The sequence below is a fragment of the Lissotriton helveticus genome, chromosome 2_1 (assembly GCF_964261635.1).
Source record: "Lissotriton helveticus chromosome 2_1, aLisHel1.1, whole genome shotgun sequence".
Lineage (NCBI taxonomy): Eukaryota > Metazoa > Chordata > Amphibia > Caudata > Salamandridae > Lissotriton > Lissotriton helveticus.
The window spans coordinates 1,190,989,836-1,191,010,713 of NC_136059.1; the positions used below are offsets into that span (position 1 = coordinate 1,190,989,836).

The 20,878-nt window shown below is 47.7% G+C and overlaps 1 protein-coding gene across 1 annotated transcript in view; it reads left to right on the forward strand.

Annotated features, from left to right (window-relative positions):
- LOC144818546 (sodium/hydrogen exchanger 9B2-like) overlaps positions 1–20,878 on the forward strand; it is a 416,602-nt gene that overhangs the window by 318,153 nt on the left and 77,571 nt on the right. The window contains exon 8 of the mRNA XM_078676068.1: positions 173–279. Within this exon, the coding sequence (XP_078532194.1) occupies positions 173–279 (107 nt within the window). The remainder of the gene's footprint in view (positions 1–172; positions 280–20,878) is intronic.

Here is a 20,878-nt window from a genome sequence, read left to right on the forward strand (position 1 = left end):
TAAAGGGCCACATTACAGCAATGTGCCTGTAATTCATGTATATACGCAATAAGAGCCTGCCCATTAACATATGTAAGAAAAGAACAAGTTCAACAGAGGTGCTTTGTTTGCTCGTGCCTGCACTTAAACTACCCCAGGTCGCTCACTTAATTTGCCTTTTTGATACGTTTAGGTTCCACGCTTAACAACATTATTCGAGGAGTGCTGGAAGTTGTAGTCGGGGTAGCGGCTGGTGCACTTTTGGGATTTTTTCTTCGCTACTTCCCAAGCAAAGAACAGGTAATTATCTCTTTTACTGTGAGAACGGTTGAAAAAAACGTGAAGTCGTAAATCCACATACTAACAGAAGAGAGTAATGGTATGTATTGACGTGGATGGAGGCTTGGTTTATAGAGTACATTTTTGTCGATCAAATATTTTGAACCATAGAATGTATATTTTCCTCACTGGACATTTCCACAGTGTAAGTAGTTAAATAAAAGTTTCATTTATCGAACTACAGCTGGCGATATTTAGCTAGTTGGCAGCCTCAGTACTTACACGTTTGTAAAATGCTAATTTTTTTGTATTGACAAAACAATCAACTCTCACCCACAGATCTTTGTGCACCTCCAAATGTTTCCCAGACCCATTTACTAATCCTCCACGCCATTTGAATTACACATTTTAAACACAGCTACTTTTGTTTGAATTTTTTCCCTAATCTTTGAATCCATCTGTATCTGTGTTTTTAGAGAGAGGGTAATAAATGCAGGTGTACCCTCCGTTGTTCTAACGCTAGCTCTGCTCTTATGTTATGCTGCAAGATAGGAGTTTCTGCGAAGGGAAAGCTTAAGATTCAGAGTAGTCTGAGGCGCCATTAACTTTGGCCGCAGCTTCAGTGAATACAGTTACCTGTGCACAGTATTTCTTTTTTTTTGTTGTTGCAGTTTTACATATCGCGAACTCGACCCCAAGGTATCAGAGTTCTTTACATGAGCATAAGTTGCATTACAGACGAACACATTCATTTTGTTAGTCACGGGGAGATTAAGGCATAGATGCATCAAGGTAAAATCCGCACGCATGCGACCAGTATTTTTGCATTTGGGATGCATCATCCCAAATGCAAAAATCGCAAATTAAGAAATCGCAAAATTGCGATTACTTGCATTTAAGGAATCTCAAATTTAGATTCCTTAAATGCAATGCATTAAAGTTTAAAAAATAGCGATTTCGCTAATAGGGATCGCAAATTACCATGAAGTTGAACTTCATGGTAATTTGCAAAAACTTTGAAAAATGCACTAAAGTGCATTTTTTAAAGTTTCATGTTGCGCACACACATGCCCCAAGGGCATGTGTGTGCGCAACATATGTGCACAGATCAATTTCAAGGGTGCAACAGGGTGTCCTTTGGACACCCCTGCACCCTTGAAATTGCATTCTCAATTTGCAATTCGCTAATTGCGATTCGCAAATTGAGAATGTCTTTCCATTCATTCCTATGGGCCTCTAGGCCCATAGGAATGAATGGGGAGGTATTCCTTAATTGCGACTCGCAATTAAGGAATTTTAAGAATCGCTATTTTTTGTGTGATTTCTTCATGCATTGCATTTTGCTATTCCTTAATAGCGAATCGTTATTTTTCGCTATTAAGGAATAGCAAAATGGGTTCTTGATGCATCTGGGGGTTAGTGATTTGCCCAGAAGCACAGGATGTTTGAAACTCACGCCAGACTCAAACCTGGTTCCCCAACTTCAAACCCCTCCCAGGGGCGAGTCTCCCCCTCTCCCCCTGCCCACTTATCTGCATCTCTTTACCTTTCAATTACACTACTGACAACGTGATTTGGTACAGTGAAAGGTCTCAGTTTATTCAAACATAATATGGTTGTACATTTCGCAGTTTCATTGGCCTTTTGTCAACATCCATGTTATCGCATACTTTTATTGTCTTTGTAATTGTCTTTGTACATTTCTTGTCGTCATGTGCTCCCAGACAGTATATTTTGTGGGCGCCCCTTTGTCCGGGCTTCTGTGTCTGTGGTTCCAGCTTCAACTTGCTACAGAATTTAGTGGTTGTCCGTCAGGACCTGCCGGGCTGCAAGTGCCGTTCCGCTTGCCCTGGACCCTTTGTTGGCCCCTCCCGTGCTCCCCAGGGCCCCTGCCATGTGGCATCCCCAAGGCCCCTTATGTGAGCATTTCATCTACTCTGACTGTGTCCTGTCATTTCGCTCCCTCAGTACCCCTGCTGTGAGGCATCCCAAGGACACTGTGTGAGCCTTCCATCTACCTCTAGTAATTTTTCTCTCTTTTGTAAATCTTTCTTTTTTTTTTTTGTTCAAAAACCTTTATTTGAGCAAGCATAGAAAAGTACAAGAATGGGCCTACAACCTCACGGGCTGGCCGCTAATAATAAGGCACAAGGCACAAATCAGAAGTGTACACCCGTGGTCAGGCACAAATCCAGCATAAAGCGTTACTCCCAACATGTCACAGAGCATATTGAATTTTTATTTATACAAAAAGAAAAACAAACACTAAAAAGGCGAATGCACGGTAATCAAGGTCAGCCCAAAGAACGGAGGGGATGGTCTACAGTCAGGAGAACCTACCAAGAGCCCTGAGGCTCCAACAAGGTCGGGGGGGGGTGGGGGGGGGGAGCAGCGGGGAGAATCGGAAATTCAAAGAACAGTATGAAAGGGTTCCGGGAACGCTCGCCTAGGGAGATAGGACAACATCAGTAGTGCCCACAAGGGGAGGTGTGCAGATATCCCCGCGATATGCATTCCACTGGCCCCAAATCCTCGTCCACGCCCTGGGTCTGCCCCTGGCCACATAAACCGTCTTCTCCCGAAACATGGACCAGTCCATGTTGTCCTCCCATTTCGAGACCTCAGGGGGCCTGGATGCGCCCCAGAGTTGTGCAATATCACGTTTCGCAGTCATGTAGCCCAAGGTAGCCCACCTGGTCTGGGCCACAGAATAGTCAGTGGGCTCCCACACATTCAACAGACATCGTCGAGGCTCAGGCCGCAGGGCAACACCAGTCACATCAGTCATCACCTCAAGCACAGCAGTCCAATAAGCTACCACAACCGGGCATTCCCAAAGAATGTGTAAAAAAGTAGCACTCAAGCCACAACCACGCTTACATAACCCATCCAAAGAAAAGCCCATCGTTATCAGACGCGGACCAGTGACATACACTCGATGAAGGATTTTAAGTTGGACCAAACGGAGACGGGCAGGAATGGCCACCTCCTTGGGAGAAGAGAGTGCCGACTGCCAATCCTCGTCGTCCAGTTCCAACCCATCGCCGACCCAAGCCTCCTGAAGTCGGACCAATAAGTCCGCCCGATTATTGATCAGCTTCTTATAGATCAGGGAAATAGTGCTATCAGGCAGGTGCCCATCAAGGACACGATCTTCGAGGGGGGAAGACTCGGGCAGGGCCACATCAGGCGTCAAGACTGAGGCGAGGGCGTGCCGGACCTGCAGATAACGAAAAAATTCCCTACCATTCAAACCAAACTCCTCCTGGAGGGCCTGGAACGATTTCACACTACCTTTCGAACATACATCACCCACCTTACTTATACCAATCATATCCCAGCGGTCGAAGCCCTTAGTAGACCAGAGACACCCCAAACGCTCCGAGGCATAAAGCGGCGTCGCCAACGTCATTCGATCCTCCCATCCCAAACTCACATTCGCGGCTCGCCACACAGTGACTGCACTCCTGGACGGGCCCACAAGATGGCGCCCGGCTGATCGGGAATAAAGCGCTCTATTAAAGTCCCCACCTGGCAGCTGGAGTCTATCCATCTCGAATGCAGGATTTCGACCCGGTGAAAACATCACGTGATTAATAGCAGATAGCTGGGAAGCCCAATAATATCGCTTGATATCAGGGAGCGCCATGCCCCCGTCGTACCAAGGGATGGTGAGTTTCGCGAGGGCAATACGTGGATGCCCGTCCCAAATCAATTGCCTTTGAAGACTCTCGATCTCCCGGAAATAGGTCTTGGGGATAGCGTCATAGGAGTTCTGGAGCGCGTAGAGGAACCGCGGCAAGGACATCATTTTAAACAGGGCCGCCCTGCCCAGAGGAGACAAAGGAAGCTTACGCCAGCGGGCCACGTCCAGTCGCAATCGAAGCAACGGGGGGAGGAGGTTACGCTCAAATCGGAGCGAGGAGTCCAACGTAATAAAAATCCCTAAATATTTGAAGCCAGACTGGACCACCTGGATGGGAAGTCTGCTCGGCAGGGGGGGTAAAACACCCGAAAGAACATACACGCAGGACTTGGCCCAGTTAATAACGAGGCCCGAGTTGGCACCAAAGGAAGTGAGAACGTCAAACAAAACTGTCAGAGATTTACGCGGGGACGTGAGATATAAAAGAATGTCGTCCGCATAAAGCGAAACGCGGTCCTCAAAGTCCGGAGACCAGCGAATCCCCTTGAGCGAAGGCTCCCACCGAAGCCAAGCAGCCAATGGTTCCAAGGCGAGCGCAAAAAGCAACGGAGACAAGGGGCATCCCTGACGGGTACCCCTACCAAGGGTGAAAGGGGCCGAAACTCTACCATTTACCACTACTTGTGCCAGAGGTTCCGCATATAATAACTTGATCCAACCAATAAACTCAGGCCCGAAACCAAATTTCTCAAGAGCCGCCCAAAGATAAGGCCACTCCACAGTGTCAAAAGCCATTGAGGCATCCAACGACGCCAAAATGGCCGGCTCCGTCAAAAGCCCCGCCCTCGCAATCGCGCCGTGGAGACGACGCAGGTTCAGAGCCGTGTTGCGATGCGGGATAAATCCGGATTGATCTGGATGGACCAAGTCACTAATGACCGTCAGGAGGCGGGACGGCAGGAGTTTAGCCAACACCTTGGGTTCAACATTTAGGAGGGATATGGGCCTATAGGATGAACAAAGGTCTCGCGGTTTGCCATCCTTGGGGATGACAACTATCGTGGCCAGTCGCTGATCATAAGGAAGAACACCCCGTTCCCGGGACTCCAGAAACATAGCGCGAAGATATGGCGCCACTCTGTCGGGACGTAACTTGTATAGTTCAATTGGCAACCCGTTCGGGCCCAATGCCTTGCCCGAACGGAGTGAACGGATGGCAGTGGCTATCTCATCAACCGTAAAGGGGGAGTCCAACGCTACACGATCCAAATCAGTGACACTGGGCAGAGCTATATCACGCAATAGAAGGCGAGAGTCAGCCACATCTCTCACAGACACAGGGGTATACACCACACGGAAGTACTCAGCAAAACGGTCATCTATGCCAATCGGGTCCGTCACACTCACACCACTCGAAGACTGAATCACGGGTACCACACGATTAGCTCTCTCCTTCTTATCCAGCCATGCCAGCAATTTACCCGCTTTGTCGCCCACATCATACAAACGACCCTGTTGCTCCCGAAACATCACTTTAGCAGCATCCGTGACCACAGATTTATATGCAAATTGTTTCAGACCCAGGGCGTGGAGTTTCGCAGACGTGACACCAGATTCCAAAGCATCCTCCAATGCGGAAATCTCTCCCTCAAGGTCCACCACCTCCCTATTCCTCGCCCGCTTAGCTTCAACAATAAGGGAGAGGGCCTGCCCACGAATCACCGTCTTAAAGGCTTCCCATAGGGACACAGCTGAGGAGACCGACCCCTCATTATCCAGAAAATACGCGTCCAAAGACTTAAGCAAAAGGCTGCGGGTCTCGGGGGAGGTAAGGTACCACGGATTGATGGGAGCTACTCTGCCCACCGCCTCCACTCCAACCTCAAAACGAAGCCAGAGCGGAGAGTGGTCAGAAATACCCCTGGGTAGGTGTACAATCTCACGAACCGCCGGCGACTGAGCCGCCGGCATCAGGAAATAATCCAGCCTGGACAGACTCCCATGGGCCCCCGAATGAAAAGTGTATTGAAGCTGAGTAGGATGCAAAAGCCTCCAGCAATCCACCAAGCCAAAGGTATCCAAAAATCCACCCAACCACCGTTGGGCCGCAGGAGTATCTCTAGGGGGGTGGCGATCGTGAAGACCGGAGAACACCGAATTAAAATCACCAGCCAAAAAGAGAGTACTATCAGGGAGGTCCAACAATACGCGGCCCAAATCTGAAAAGGTAGAAGTCTGCAAGCCGGGGGGCACATAAACAGTAAATAAGGAGATGGCACGACCCTCATAGCGACCCACAAGGACAGCATATCGCCCCCGATCATCCTGAATCACATCATCAATAGCTAGGGGGAGGGAAGCCCGAACAAGGATACCCACGCCCCTAGAACCCGAGGTAAACCCAGAATGTGCTACGAGGCGATAGCCCCACCTATTCATTGCATGACAAACATTGCCTACCAAATGAGTCTCCTGCAGGAAAACAACATCAGGAGATAAACGTCGTATACATTTCAACACCACACTTCTTTTGATACGATTTCCCAGACCGTTAACGTTCCACGAAACAAATCTCAACCCGCTACCCCCCATCCCACCCACCAAAGCCAAAAACCCCCACCAATGAGCATGACACCAGAAACATCTTCAAATACAGGATAAGGTCGCCTCGAAAACAAAACACACAAACAACGAACTTCCCAACCACCCACCCCCAAAATAACAAGAAAACACCCCCCACCCTGCACCCCTGCAAAAAGCTAAAAAGCCACCCCAACCTGCAGTGTGCCTGTCGCCCAAGAACCCCTATTCTACACAAAGACCCCGGAGGAGGAAAGGCTCTGTCCCACCCGCCACCCGATCAAGACCAATGACGAGAAAAGGAACATACATCAAATCACATAAGCGGTAGAGGAACAAAGGCACACATTCCTGGAAGAGTTACTCAAAACAAGGCATCCGGCATAGATGAAATGTTCAGCTCTCTACACCACCTTCAGCACCGCCCGGGTGGGCATCGGACTCAGTCTCAGGAGGTCGGCTAGGCAAGGTGTCCAGCCAGTCATTCACAGCATCCGGCCGATCAAAGAAGAAGGTCCGGTCATTATACTCAACCCGCAGCCTAGTCGGAAAGAGCATAGCGTAGCGCATCCCCATGTCCCTAAGACGCTTCTTGACACCACGAAATCCCATCCGTTGCTTCTGGACCTGTTGGGAAAAGTCCGGATAAAAGTTCACCGTGGCATTCTCAAAGGCCACCGGGCCCTTCACCCGCGACGCCTGCAGGATAGCGTCCCGATCTCTATAGTGGAAAAGCTTGGCAACAATAGGTCTCGGCGGGGCGCCTGGCTTACCCTGGCCCCCCGGAACACGATGTGCACGCTCCACTGTGAAGAATTTACTAAGGCCAGACGGAGAAAGGTGGTTCTGGATGAGGTCTTCAACCAGGAGATCAACCGAGTGGGGTTCTGGGTTCTCCGGGACACCAACCACGCGAACATTACAGCGACGTGCCCTGTTCTCAAAATCTTCCAAGCGCCGGGTCATGAAATCGTTCACCCTACGGAGATTGCCAATCTCCGTCTGTACCTCAGAGACGTCCGCCGTGAGACTGGAGGATTTGATATCCAACGACTTCACTTTTTCGTTCGTTTTGGAGAGATCGGCTCGGATTAGATTCAAATCGATTGCCACGGTGTCAATTTTGTGGGTCAAGGTTTCGTATTGTTGGTCTATTGACTCCCTCATACCCGAAATGGCGCCCATGATGTCCTGTAAGGAAGGCTCCGTCGACGCATCCACGACGTGGTCAGATGCACTAAGACCGGGCAGGGCAGCTCCGGGGGACCCCTTAGAATGGGTATAACGGTCCATAACGTTGGATTGGACCGGACCCCCGCGCAGAGGTGTCTTCGTCTTGCGCGTCTCCCGGTCCCCTCTGCCCGCCATTTTGGAGATGCGTCACAGGGAGAGTCACCAGGGTCAACGGACCGGGCACCAGAAATGGAGGCCTCGGGACCAAAGGACCGTAACAAGAGTATCACCAGAATAGAGGCAGCCAGATAGGAGAACAGTCCAGCCAAAGGCCCGACAGCCGACTCGCGTCCTGGAACCAGCTCTGGCCCGACCCTCTCGCCGATGTCCCAGTCAGAGGCAGAATCGAAACCGAAACTTAAGAAGGGGACCCACAAGTCCAATTCCCCTGCCGTTGTTGTTCAACTCCAAGACGGCCACCGAACCTCACCCAGTCCCGGGCGCACCTCAAGGGCGGAGCCCAAAAGTTCAATTCACCATAACTCAGGCACCCGGGGTCAAAATGAATTTCTGAAAGGTCCAGGTAGATCAGCCCAACGTCCTCTATACAAATCCTCGCGAAAAATCAGGATTCATGCAGGATATTATGCCGGGAGCGGCGGGGGTCCGGGGAGCGCTGTGCTCACGCGGCCATCTCGGATGCCCGCCAAGCTCCTCCTCCTGTAAATCTTTCTTGGGTTTCTTCCACCTCACCTCTACTTTTGCGGCTGCGACGCCCGCGTCCTTTGGTGGGGGTGGATGGGATTCTTTCTTCCTCTGGCAGAGGGGGGGTTGTGTTTTACTCAGGGCCTTGCGCCCTTATTTAACACCCCCCCCCCTCCCGGCCGCTCGCCAACTAACCCCCTGCTCGGGGGAGCGTTGGCTTCCTTGGGGGCGACCAGGAGAATAAACGCTGGGGTTCTCCTGACTTTTACCTTTGCCTGAAATTGTGGAGGCCGCGAGCAGGGAACTGGTGGGGCTGGTAATGGGTAAGGTATTATCCTGCCCCCAACCATATATCAGGCCAAGCCTGTTGGCAAGCTTGAAGACTTTTAGTATAACTATGTTCTTTCCTAATTCTTGCAGTGCTTAACTCCGGTGCTTCCTGACTGAAGCCCCTTCAAGGCAGCTTTTCACATCTTACTCCCCTGACTACTCCTTACTACTGCAGGCTGTAACTCCAACCTCGCTGCTCGATCTGCTCTGTACATCCGCATTGCCGGCCTCTGCCTAAGACCTTTGATTTCCCAGCTTAACTCCCTCTACTCTTGCCTACGGACAGGCCAACTGCTAAATCATCTCTCCTGTGTATAGTGCCCGCAGCCTCGTTTGTACCTGTATTTGCAATAATTGAAACATGCTGAGGTTTTTTATTGAATTCACTGTGTTGGCTAAGAAAGCTGGAGGCTCCAGGCAGACTTTCCCTCGTGCTATGCCGACATGGCTGCATATTTCTAACACTAGGTGATGATGCTCAGGTTGATTCAGGCGCAAAATGAGCCAAAAACATCAAGGCAGAGTTATCACGCGCCCTTTTGAAACAGTAAACTAGGGTAAACAACTAGCAGCATTCATCTCAACGCCCCTCTATTTGGACAGGGATACAACTGGAAATAACCTAAACATCAGCTCTGCTCTCTTCCATTCCCGCCACCAGTTAATTGGGCAGCAGGGCCAAGTTAAAGAACGATGTATGGATTTGCTGCATGTCGAATTGTTTGCCGGATTCAAATTAGCAACTTAACTTTGTTGTCTCTATTTGGCGCTTATTTGCCTTCATGGCCATTTTCGCCTAAATGCTGAACATGCCAGTTTACCAAGCAGTGACCCGATTACGTGCCTTCTAGCTCTCCACATCCCTGTACCACCCACACTGTTCCTGTGTGCGGAACTCCGGTGATGCAAATCACGCGAAAGCAAATAAAATGGCTCTTGGGATGCTGCCTGATTTTGAACCCGGAACAGAGGTGCAAAATCTAAAATGTATTTCCATGCCTTAAGATTACTTTGAAACAATACAAATTGGTTATTGGGACCTTGTTCTGTATTTAAACTTTCTTCAACAAGCCTGTAACTAGAAATGTTTGCGGAACATCACAGAAAAAATTCGACTGACTCGAACACCTCTGGGTACACTTAACAGGAGAGGGGCGTAGTTCGGGCTCTGAGGCACACGCAGCTTAAATCTTATGAGCTGCTTCATATCTTTGTTCCTGTGGCTTGGATCTTGTTACTTGCCTTCATTGCCATTGTTTCCTAAACACTCTACATGTTATGCTCGTAATTACTCTGAGTCACAGTGAGAGCGGAACCATCGTTTCACCCAAGCATGGACTGAAACCCAGAGCCCTCTATTACCCTTACTGCGCACATAGCATATCCATAGTTCCAAAATAAACTATTGCAGGGATTCTGCTCATACACAGAACTGTGCACAGAGACCCAGGACCTCAGTGAATTGTGGTGGACCAAAAAACGTAGAACCCCTAACCGACTAGTATCAGTGTCACATTAGCTCTTCGTCCTATAGCAAAGGTACCAATGATTAGACAACCCAGAACTTGCGACTTAGGTTACTCTCATGAATGGTGGGAATCAAGAACACTCTTTTGTTTGTTATTCTCATACCAGTCCACAGCGTGAGTAAATAGAGACACAAAAAAGTTTAAAATGTTTATTTTAACGACGTGCTCTAAGATGCAGTATTTTTGCTAACACAAGCAGGCATATGATTAAAAATAATACGATCAGCATTGTTACAATTCCATAATACACAAAAGGAGAAATCCTATTATAATGATAGTGGAAATTGGTCCTATAGTGCCTTATATGCCACCCTCCCTAGCTAGGAACTATGTTTTATATAATACAGAAGGTCTCTTAGGCTTGAATGGGGAACTCCATACCTCCAAGATCAGCAGAGGTGAATCACATCAGGATCTGCAAAAGCTCTCTCTCTCTCTGGAAACTGATTTTCTCCGAGTGCCAAAAATCATGCATGCAGTGCAATATTAAAAGCGCACAAATTTCAGTTTGCTGAAGCTGCGTGCATGTTGTGTCTAAGCGTGGGACGATCAGCCCGAATAACAGCTAACATTGTTATGATAACCTTAGAGGGTTCAGCACTCACTGCGCAGACTAAGGTCGCGATGTAAGTCTAGGGATGTTGAAAACAAGCCATTCTCATGTGAAGATATTCACGCAGTCAAACTTACAACAACAGTTAAACGTGTGTCGTGTGCAAAAAAGGCAAAATGGCGTTCAAACTTCTAATAAGCCTATGCTAACAAAGCAATGTGCGCAAGCAGGGCCCTGCCTTCACTACACCCTCCCTTGATCGGAACACGCACAAAAAGGGGGGCAATTTTGGAACGCAGAGTTCAAGTGCAAGTGAGACAGAACCAAGTTCAAAACTTGCCAAACTGGATAATTGGGAGTAAAATTCCGAATTAGTAACCACCAAAAAAGGGGCTGTATAGTGTCCAACACAAATAATGTGTAGAAAGAAAAAAGGAACGAAAAACCATGAGTCCAGTACGTGTTTATGAAGTAGAAAAAATTTCACTTCAATCCAACCAGCGTATAGACACAGTTTGTTGCAACCCCCTATATTAGGAAGTTGTTGTTATCATCAGAGAACATTTCAGCCATCCAATTCAGCAATGGAAAGGAACATACGTGTTTTTCGATAGCCTGACCCTCTAGCACCATCAGAGGACAACTCGGGTCATTTTCAACATAACTGCGTGCCAGGAAGTCATGTGTCGCCGCACATATGTCCCAATTACATAGGACTCCATGCATCGCTGCAAAGGCCATTATCCCGATGCCAGAACATTCTAACTCATGAGTAACTAAGGGACTCATCAGTTGATCATAATCTGGGTTAGGAGACCCCGTATTGCAGAGACACAAATCCAGAGCCCATTCGAAACAGCAATCCAGGCACTGGAAGAGAGGCTGTACGCATGTAAAGTAGGAGAAACGAAACGATAATCCATATGCTGCACTCAATGTAGCCAGAGGCAGCGTTCCATAGTAATCAAGCATCCGGTTGCGAAGTTGAAGCAGCCGGGCCGATTGCCTTGTGACACAGACGGTGCAGCCATTTCTGAGCACGCAAATTACCAGCAGTACACAGGCAGCCAGGGCAAGAATTAACTGTAAACCGCCAAAGAGGCTGGAAAATATAGAGTGAAAAAATGCAGGTATCACACCAAATTAAGGGGCTCATTAGGATGGCGGACGGACTTGCGTCCGTCCGCCACCCTAGAGGAGGAGGGACCGTCCACAGGGGCAGCGGCGGTCCCTCCAGTGCACTTAGGATGTGACCGCCAGCCAGATTAAAATCAGTAAAATAAGTAAACTTTTTCAAAAGAGTTCTTGAGCAGCCTTCAACGAGAGTTGGACAATGTTCCCATTGTGTGTAATTTACAACATTTCTAAACATGTTTGCTTTATGCAGAAAATGATTGCCATAATGTTGGTAACAAAATAAGTCTAAATACAAATCTTCAGCATCAAAAGCAGCATATTATTTCAAATCAGAAAACAGAGCCTCTATGGCTTGGACAGCCCAATCATCAGAGCGTATGTTTTATTTTACAACAGCCCCCATAGAAACACGTAGTACATTGGGGACAGTTATAACCTCTGTAGGGCCGTGGATTTGAAATTTCACAGCATCCTACACAATCCCATCTAAGACGGGCCAAGCAGTAATATTCACGAAAGTCTGGTCCCTCTTCATTATGTGTGATGAGGAGTGGGGTTCCAAAGTTCCATCAATGAGTTTAATTGTAGATCTTTCCTTAAGATAATGTCCATTCTCAAAGCGGAAAAAATACACCACAAATCCAATTGACATGAATAAAAAATCGAGAAAACACCAGCCAAATGTAAGTCAATGAGGGTATCAAAAAACGTTTTTTAAACCAAACAGCAAAAATTGAAACTTTTGATGGCGACTTTGATGTGGTAGAGTCAGTGTCAAATGAAAAGCGTGACTAGTTAACTGCACTTGTTTGCAAATCAGGCATTGACAAATCTGTGGGGTAAGTATAGTCAGTATCATCAAGGGGATCACCAGCCGTTGGATTCAATAAAGGATTTGTACCTGTAGGCATCTCGATGGCAACGTCAGGCCTGGTGGTACTCGCCCGAGCCAAAACTGAATTTCTCAGCATTGCTGGACAAGAGACCGCAGGTGTCATACGAAGAAGAATTGGCCACTCACTGTAATTTGACATTGTCAATGGAGATGTACCTGTTTTCCTTGCGTCCAGGAAGTGGAGGTAAAATGACTGTTCTTGTGCCCTGCACGATAAGTACAGGAACTGGTGCTCGATATGAGGGGCCGAACTCCTTCTTGTTCTCCATCTTCTCATGGACCAGATCTCCAGCTCGGGGTAGCCAGCCAACTACCGGAATCTGAAGTTTAGCATCAGTTGTGGAGGGCAAATGCTCCTTTAAAAGACTGTCACGGTCTCTTGTCGAATCTGTAACACAGCGCAATGCTCATCTACGTCAAAGGGTGCGGCTGACGCCACCTTGTCTAGACCCTGAAGGTCCGGAACAAACATTTTAATGCCAAAGAGCATTTCGTATGGGGTCCGCCCACCCAGAGACTTTCTAGGGAGATTATTAAGTGCACGTTGGACACTATAGAGATGGGAGAGCCAGTTCCTGCCAGTACCTAAAACCCAAGGATTGCTGTAAGTCACGCTTCATCCGCTCCACAACACTATTGCCCTCAGGCCTGTATGGAGACGAAAATTTGACTTGGACCCCCAATTAACGCATGGCATCCTTGTACGCCTTGGAGGCAAACGCCGGACCCACAGGCAAAAATTCCCACAAAGACACGCAAATCCCATATGACAGTGCGGGCACCAGCACTCTGTTGTGGCCACACCCAAACAAAGCGTGTGCACAAATCTACTGCAACTATGATAAACTTATACGCAGTATCTGGAGAGAAAGGACCGTAGTGATCTAAATAAACACACCCAAGTGGTTTATTAGATATGTACAGCTGTGTCTTGGGGGGGGGGGGGGTGCGCAGCAGTTGAAAGTTTTATCTGCTGGCAAATGTCACAATGAAGGACATAAATTCACGCGTTTGTTTGTACCATCCATACCACCAGTAACACTGTTGAAGAAGAGATACTGTCACAGAAACGCCGGCATGAGCCGCGGCCAACCCTCTTGAGCGGCAGTTATCAAGGATGACCTACAGTCTACATTGGGAATCAATCTGTCACCAACGTCGTTAATTCTCACATAGGGAACTTTATCAGGACTTAAACGATAAGAGTATCTGGAAGGGAAACCTCTAGGGTAATTACTTCCCTTCTCTGTTGCAGCAATAGATGCCAAGATGTCATCATCAAACTCACTTTTGTAACGTGTAACTGCAGCTACTACATATGTCGCTACTGCTGTCTTTGCTGCTTCATCGGTAAGACTGTTACCAACAGCGTGTACCCCCACGCGTTGGTGACCAAGAGTATGAATTACAAAGACGAGCAGCAGTCGTTCTTTAAGCTCTGCCACTCGAACCCATAGCATTTTGTGTTTGATTGTGCTACCTTTGGAATCACGATAATCATTCTGAGTCCAAAAGAATAAATTGCCATTGTAAGACTGAACACAGTAGTAAGAGTCACTCTCAAGGATAGTCACACAAGGGTCAGCTTTCTCCAGTGCAAGCACCAGAGCACGGAGCTCTGCCAATTGGGCGGTACAGTCCCCTAATGTCTGTGTATGCACGACATCGGACGTGCACTCTCCATTCACCATAGTACCAACCACTATTGCGCAGGCCTCTGAATACGCATGCGTTGACTCCGTCGCCGGTTGCGCCAATCCGTCAGTGTAAATGATACAATGGAAATTCTCCAGCGGGCTCATGGTCAGAGGAGCTGTATGAACGAATTCATACTGCAAGTACTCCTGAGTTTGCAAAGAGGAATCAAAAATAAAGGTGATATCCGGAGATGTCAAGGATGTGGCTCATTGTATCAACGAGGATGCAAAGCTTTTGAATTTGGTACACTGGTTTTCGTTACTGCCTCCAAGGCAGATACGGTGTAACAACTAACATGAGTTTCCCCTGCGACAGTGCTCGTTCTTTAAGAATCGCCATCTGCACTGCAGTCAAAACTTTCTCCAAAGGGGAAAACCGCATTTCAGCCGAAGTGTACAAGCGTGACTTCTAAACTATAGGGACTGTGTCACCCTCATTAAAAGTCAGGTACGTGAAACCCACCGCCCCAGGCACAATTATTATTACCAGGTTGGTGTGGTTGTCATGAGTCAGTAAGTATTTAGATTCAAGAAGATCAGCCTGCAAAGATTGCAAGACGGCTGAATATTCAGGCAGCCAGCAAGATTTGGTGAAAGTAGGTTGTATCAAAGCATAAAGAGGCTTGATACGCTGGGCATAATCGGGAATGTAAGTACGCCCAAAATTCAAAAAACCCAGTAAGGATTGTAGTTTTTCAGCATTGTTGGAGCGCGCAGCTGAGCTCATTTCTCCAGGACGTGAGGTACTAAACCTCTACCTTCATTGTTGAGCTCATAGCCCAGGAACTACACTGTGAACTCTGCAATGTGTGATTTGGCAAAGTTAAATTTGTAACCGAAGTCCACAAACATACAAATGATGCGGTCAATGCGACACAGATGCGGCCATAATTCGTCATCTGTGAGATAAATGTCATCAACATACGAGCATGTATCAGGGTCAAGCCTCTCCAAAAGAGAGACTATGCGAGCGGCAAAGACTCCTGGACTGTTTTTATAGCCCATAGCTAATCTTCGGAACTGTTTTTGTTTGCCGCCACAGGTGAAAGCTGTCTATTGACTACTTATAGAGGACAATTTATGGTTAAAAAAAGCCATTGGATATGTCAAGTGTGGTCTTAAACCGTTTACGCAGAAGACTATCCACTAGGACAGAACTGTGAGTATTCTGTACCGCCCAGGACCGACAATGAGAGTTTAAGTGCCGGTAATCCAACACCAAATGGTACGAGCCATCAGGCTTGGTCACAGTAAAAAGAGGATTATTCATCTGTGACATACACGTTTCAATCTCACCTTGATATTCCAATTGTTCAAGGATGTCCGCCACCGGAGCTTTTGCTTCACTTCGCATGGGATATTGGGGTTGAGGCTGTGGCATAGACCGCAATGGTATCTGGTGCTTGGGGTAAAATGTGTCCCATCCACACTGAGTACGGTACAACGCCGGTGCAAGCACCTTAGCCCACTCTTCTGCAAAATGCAGGGCCTGCTCTTTCAGCACAGTCTGTGCAAAACTAGGGAGGATTACCTCCTCCCCTCTCGGAGCGCCCAGAACGAAAGGTGGCAGCCAGTCGGCCTCCGCCAACAAAATGTCCTAGGTAGTTGTTAGATTTTCCCAAAATACCCCTTTTATAGTACGTTGTATGTCACCTTCAATTAACAGGACTATTTCATAAGAGTCTTTCAAGGGAACCACTCTAGTGTCAGCTGTCTCAACAGCAACAAACGTGTCAGTTGCTGTCACTTTCAGAAATGGACGAAATGCTTCCTACACTACTGTAATTTCTGCCGCGCTGTCTAGCAGCAGAAGCGCCCACGTCAGGTTCCGAAGCTGTGATCTCTCTATCCGTGGCATACCTCGCTGTTAAAGCGGCAACTTTCTTCTTCTGAAACTGAGGTTGTTGACGTGGAAAGTCGTCTTGCTTGACTTTACCTTCCGTCTTGCAGGGCTGCCCACGGCTTTGTTGGGCACCCCGACCTCTGCTGCTATCTCCTCCACCGGTTGGAGAGACCGATGTATCCTGCAAAGAGTGAGGAGAACGTTGGTCAGGAACCTGAAAACGATCAGGCGACTTAATATTAGCATGGTCGCGCAAATCATATGTGCTCTCAGTAGACGCAGGTATCGTGATGCAGGACGTGACCCCTGTTTCTGTTGCTCTTTCTTTTCTACACACAAGTATCAAAGGGTCTAAACAAGAAAATATACGCTACAGTGATAAAGACACCCGACATAGACACTAAATGTATTTTGTACTTGAAGGTTAATCCCCAGACCCCCAAATTGGTCGGTGAAGGATACCCATCAGTCACCACACGGAACCACCCTTCATCATTTGGGATTCCTTTTTTGACCAAAAGGTGGAGCCCCTGCCCTTCACAGATGGGACAAGATGGTAAAAAGCCCTCACCTGCTCAGACAGGCCTCAGTATGGTCTTACTACTCTGTGTTAGAGTTCATAGATGGAACAGAGTGACTGATGTCGCAGTGCAAAAAAATATGTATAAGTGAAATGAAAAGTGTGTTAAAATTGGATGAGGGAGTACTAAAGAGTTTTATTCTGGTATTACTCACTCTTCCAACATTAAAAGTGGTCAATGACAGTTCGCTAAGATAACTGCCTAGGTGTAATGAGAGGTCAACATGTTTCAGCAAATCTTCTGGGCAGATGTGTCCTTGCTTTCTTCAGGACCTATATGACTGTTGCTACTGCACAAAATGTGAAAAAGACAAATAAAATGTGATTCCGTGATTAATTAAGAAATCAAAAGGAGACAAGCTTAGAGATCACCTGAGTTCTCTAGGTGTACACGCCATGTCTTGTCTCCTAAACTGTGTGTGTCACTAAAAGCACAAAAGAAGAATATCAAATGACAATGTAGGTGAACTATCACAGCGTATATAAACAAAACTGAATGTCAATGAACACAGACAATAGCATTCTGTACCTGGAAAGTACACATCAAACACTCGCTGCAGGAGTGTATTATTATCTCCGTATTGGACATATATTTAGATTCCAAATAGGGGAAAAAAATACATCTTACCAGTTTTGTAAGAAGTAAAGACCTCACCCCACCTGGCTGCGGCTCAGGAGATGAGTGAAGCACCGCTCTAAAAAGGGGGCAATGCAAACACAAATATGAAAACAAGCTCCCTTGGGCCCCAACTCGATCGTTTTTGTTATATCTGTTGCTCTTTCCCCTGTTTTATATTCCTATTCCAATTCTGCTTTGGAAAATGGGGGCGTTCATCTTTATTAGATTTCTGCTCCTGAGTTTGCTTCTGTGCTGCTTTAGCAAAAGGCTTAACACCCAAACTATTGCGTCCAATGGTTTTATAAGCCTCCGCACTGATTTTCGGTAACTGCCGGGGTTTATGGGCATCGGGGACATCGCGTAAAGCATTAGACACTTGGAAGTTCACCGCATCTCCCTTAACATTAGCAAGGACGAGATCGTAAACAACCTCAAATACTCCCATGAGTCTCATTCCCAACTCAACTCTGCACCGTGTTCATCCTGGAGACGCTTAATCAGGGGAGGAGGACAGCCATGCATATAGACTTAGCATAGACTGTCGCAAATATCTTACCCCAGGTTTCACCATCAGGTACCTCAGGTATTAAGTCTTTCTGCAAACCTATTGTCAAAATCCTGTGCTTCTCAACAGGAGTCGTATTAGGAAATACAGCTTCCAGCTGGTCAAATTTCTCAGCAAGCCAAAAAGGCATATCATCCTTATCTTGGGGCCGCTTGCCCATAACGGAATTAACCATGACGGGATTAATTTTCATCCCGACCGGTCCGGCTGGTTGCGCCGCAGCACCAGGTGGCCCCACCTGGACGTTGCGAGATATATCATCTATAGTGACTTAAAGGTAACGCGGATGCGGTGTGGAACCGGCCACATGGCCCTGGGACTAGACAAAGGGCCCAAACGAACTGCCGTTACCGATTGGGGAAGGGCGCCATCAAACCAAACTCGATTCTGCCAGGCCGAAATAGGGATTTCCAGTGTCCTATATGGGGTTGTCACGAGGCGGACATAAGCAGGGAAAAAATGGGGCTGACAAAAGACTGGTGGATGACCCCTGATGTTATTGCCCCTCTGCTTTCTCCTCGACGGGACAAGTGGTTGACGACATCAGTAACGGATTCAGTGGAATTTGACGATGGTCCCTTTAACTGGAGCTCACAGGTGGGAGACACCGCCCCCAGGGAAGACATCATCACCTTGGGTCCAATAACAGACAACTATACCCGGAACACAGTGTGCGTTGACACCGGAGGTTGGAAGGAGCGAAAGGAGAGCGGAGAGTCGAAGAACCGAGACCGAGGCGGAAAACAGTCGTGCCAGGAGAAAAAATCTAACCCTGAAGGAGAGGAGGAAAGACGAGAGTGGACGGGAAAGCCAGGAGGCCACCGGGAACACGCTTCGCCAAGCCACGCTCCAGGAGGAGCATGGCTGACACAGGTACGAGAGCGGTTCACAGGTTGGGTCGGGAGGCGGGAGAAGCCATACCCGTAGAAACATCTCCCGCTTACGGCCATACTGTATATAGTGTAAATATACCATCCCTTCACTGTCACGCCTCACCGTTTGCCGTCTTATCACTTGGTAAACCGGATTGCTACCTCGCACCCTTTCCCTCATTACATCGTCTTACAAAAACACTGACCCCTTCCTTTTGATACCTTTTCTTTTGGGGTTCCTGGTCTCCCGACCTACGCCCTGACGGGAGAACAATGGGTGACGACCTACCAGTGGAGGAAGAGGATGTCGCTAGGAACCAGAAAGACAAAAGCCCCGTCATTCCCCTTACTTGTCATTCGTGCTGGCTGACCGCAAAAAGCATACTTACTTTAAAATAAGCCTGCTTTACCCCGAAGAAGTCTATTGCGCTTTCCTTGTGTTAATGGAACCATAATACGTAAATGACACTGTGCGAATGTATATGGAACTTTGAAATTTGAAAATCAATAAAAATATGTTTAAAAAAAAAAAGTCTATTGCGCTTTCCTTCTGATTCCTTTACCACGGTGGAGAATGCGGGTATAGTGGAGCCCATCTGTGACCCGAAGATGGATACCCTGATTCAGCATTTGATTAAGAGCCAAGTAAAGCTTGAATGGGCTGTCGAGCGCCAAATGGCCTCCACTGAAGCAGACCGCGATGTATTTAGAGACACCATCGCTGCTCAAATCGGCGGATTGCAGAAGATGGTGACGGAGCAACCTACAAATCTCTTTCGGGACGCACAAAGCACCTGTCAACCTCCCGCTGGGGTTTCCCTACAAAAGTATATACCAGGCGAGGACCCAGACGCCTTCTTAACTAACTATGAGAGGGTAGCGAGAGCATGCAGTTGGCCCTTAGATAAATGGCCATTCTTTTTAGCGCCGCAGTTGACTGGAGAGGCACAAGCGGCCTACCAAGTGGCCAATGCCACTCGGGATTCCTCATATGGATAATTAAAAACATAATACTGGATCACCTAGGGCTATATTCTGAAGCCTATAGGGTGCGTCTCCGCAAGGAAAGAGGAGCACCCGGGGAAAGCCCGAAAACTTTATTTTTCAGACTAAAAATGGCGGCCGACAAGTGGTTAACCCCAGTCACGAGCTCCAAGGAAGAAATAATGGAGAAAATTTACTTGGAGCAATACCTGGATGCACTACCATATAATACGCAGAAATGGCTGCGCCAACACACGCATTTGACAGCACAACAAGCCATCGAGATGGCGACCACATATGCACGGGCGCAACCAAAAGGTGGCAGTATGGGACACGGAAATAATGCGCCATCAGAACCTCAGAGTGGATAATAAACCTAGGCTCTCAGAATCTGTAAAACCTTGCTAAGCAAAATACGAACTACCCGGTATTAAAGGACCCCAGTGTTTTGAGTGTGGGGACTGGGGGCATATAGCCCGGGTATGCCCTCGGTGGAAACCAACGGAGGAACCCATGGAAGTGGGATACATTCCAAAGTCAATATTATATACGGCTGAAATGGGGACAGCATTTCACGTGAGTGTACAGGCGAATGGTAAGGTCGTCAAGGCTCCCCTAGACTCGGGGTGTAAGCAGTCTGTAATTCAGGGGGTATGGGTTACCTGAGAGCCGGGATTGCCTGATGCCACTGTACACATCCGTGGTGTGCATGGTGATGTGAAGCCCTATCCCCTAGCGGTAATATCACTCACTCACTCGGATGGGCTAAGACATAACATAAAAGTGGGTGTTCTAGACAGCCTCCCTGAACACTTGATCATTGGGACAGACAATCCAGAGTTCCTTAACCTTTTCAGGCATGTGTTACAGACCACATGAAGAAATAGACACCAGGCTGACCGTCTTTTCCCT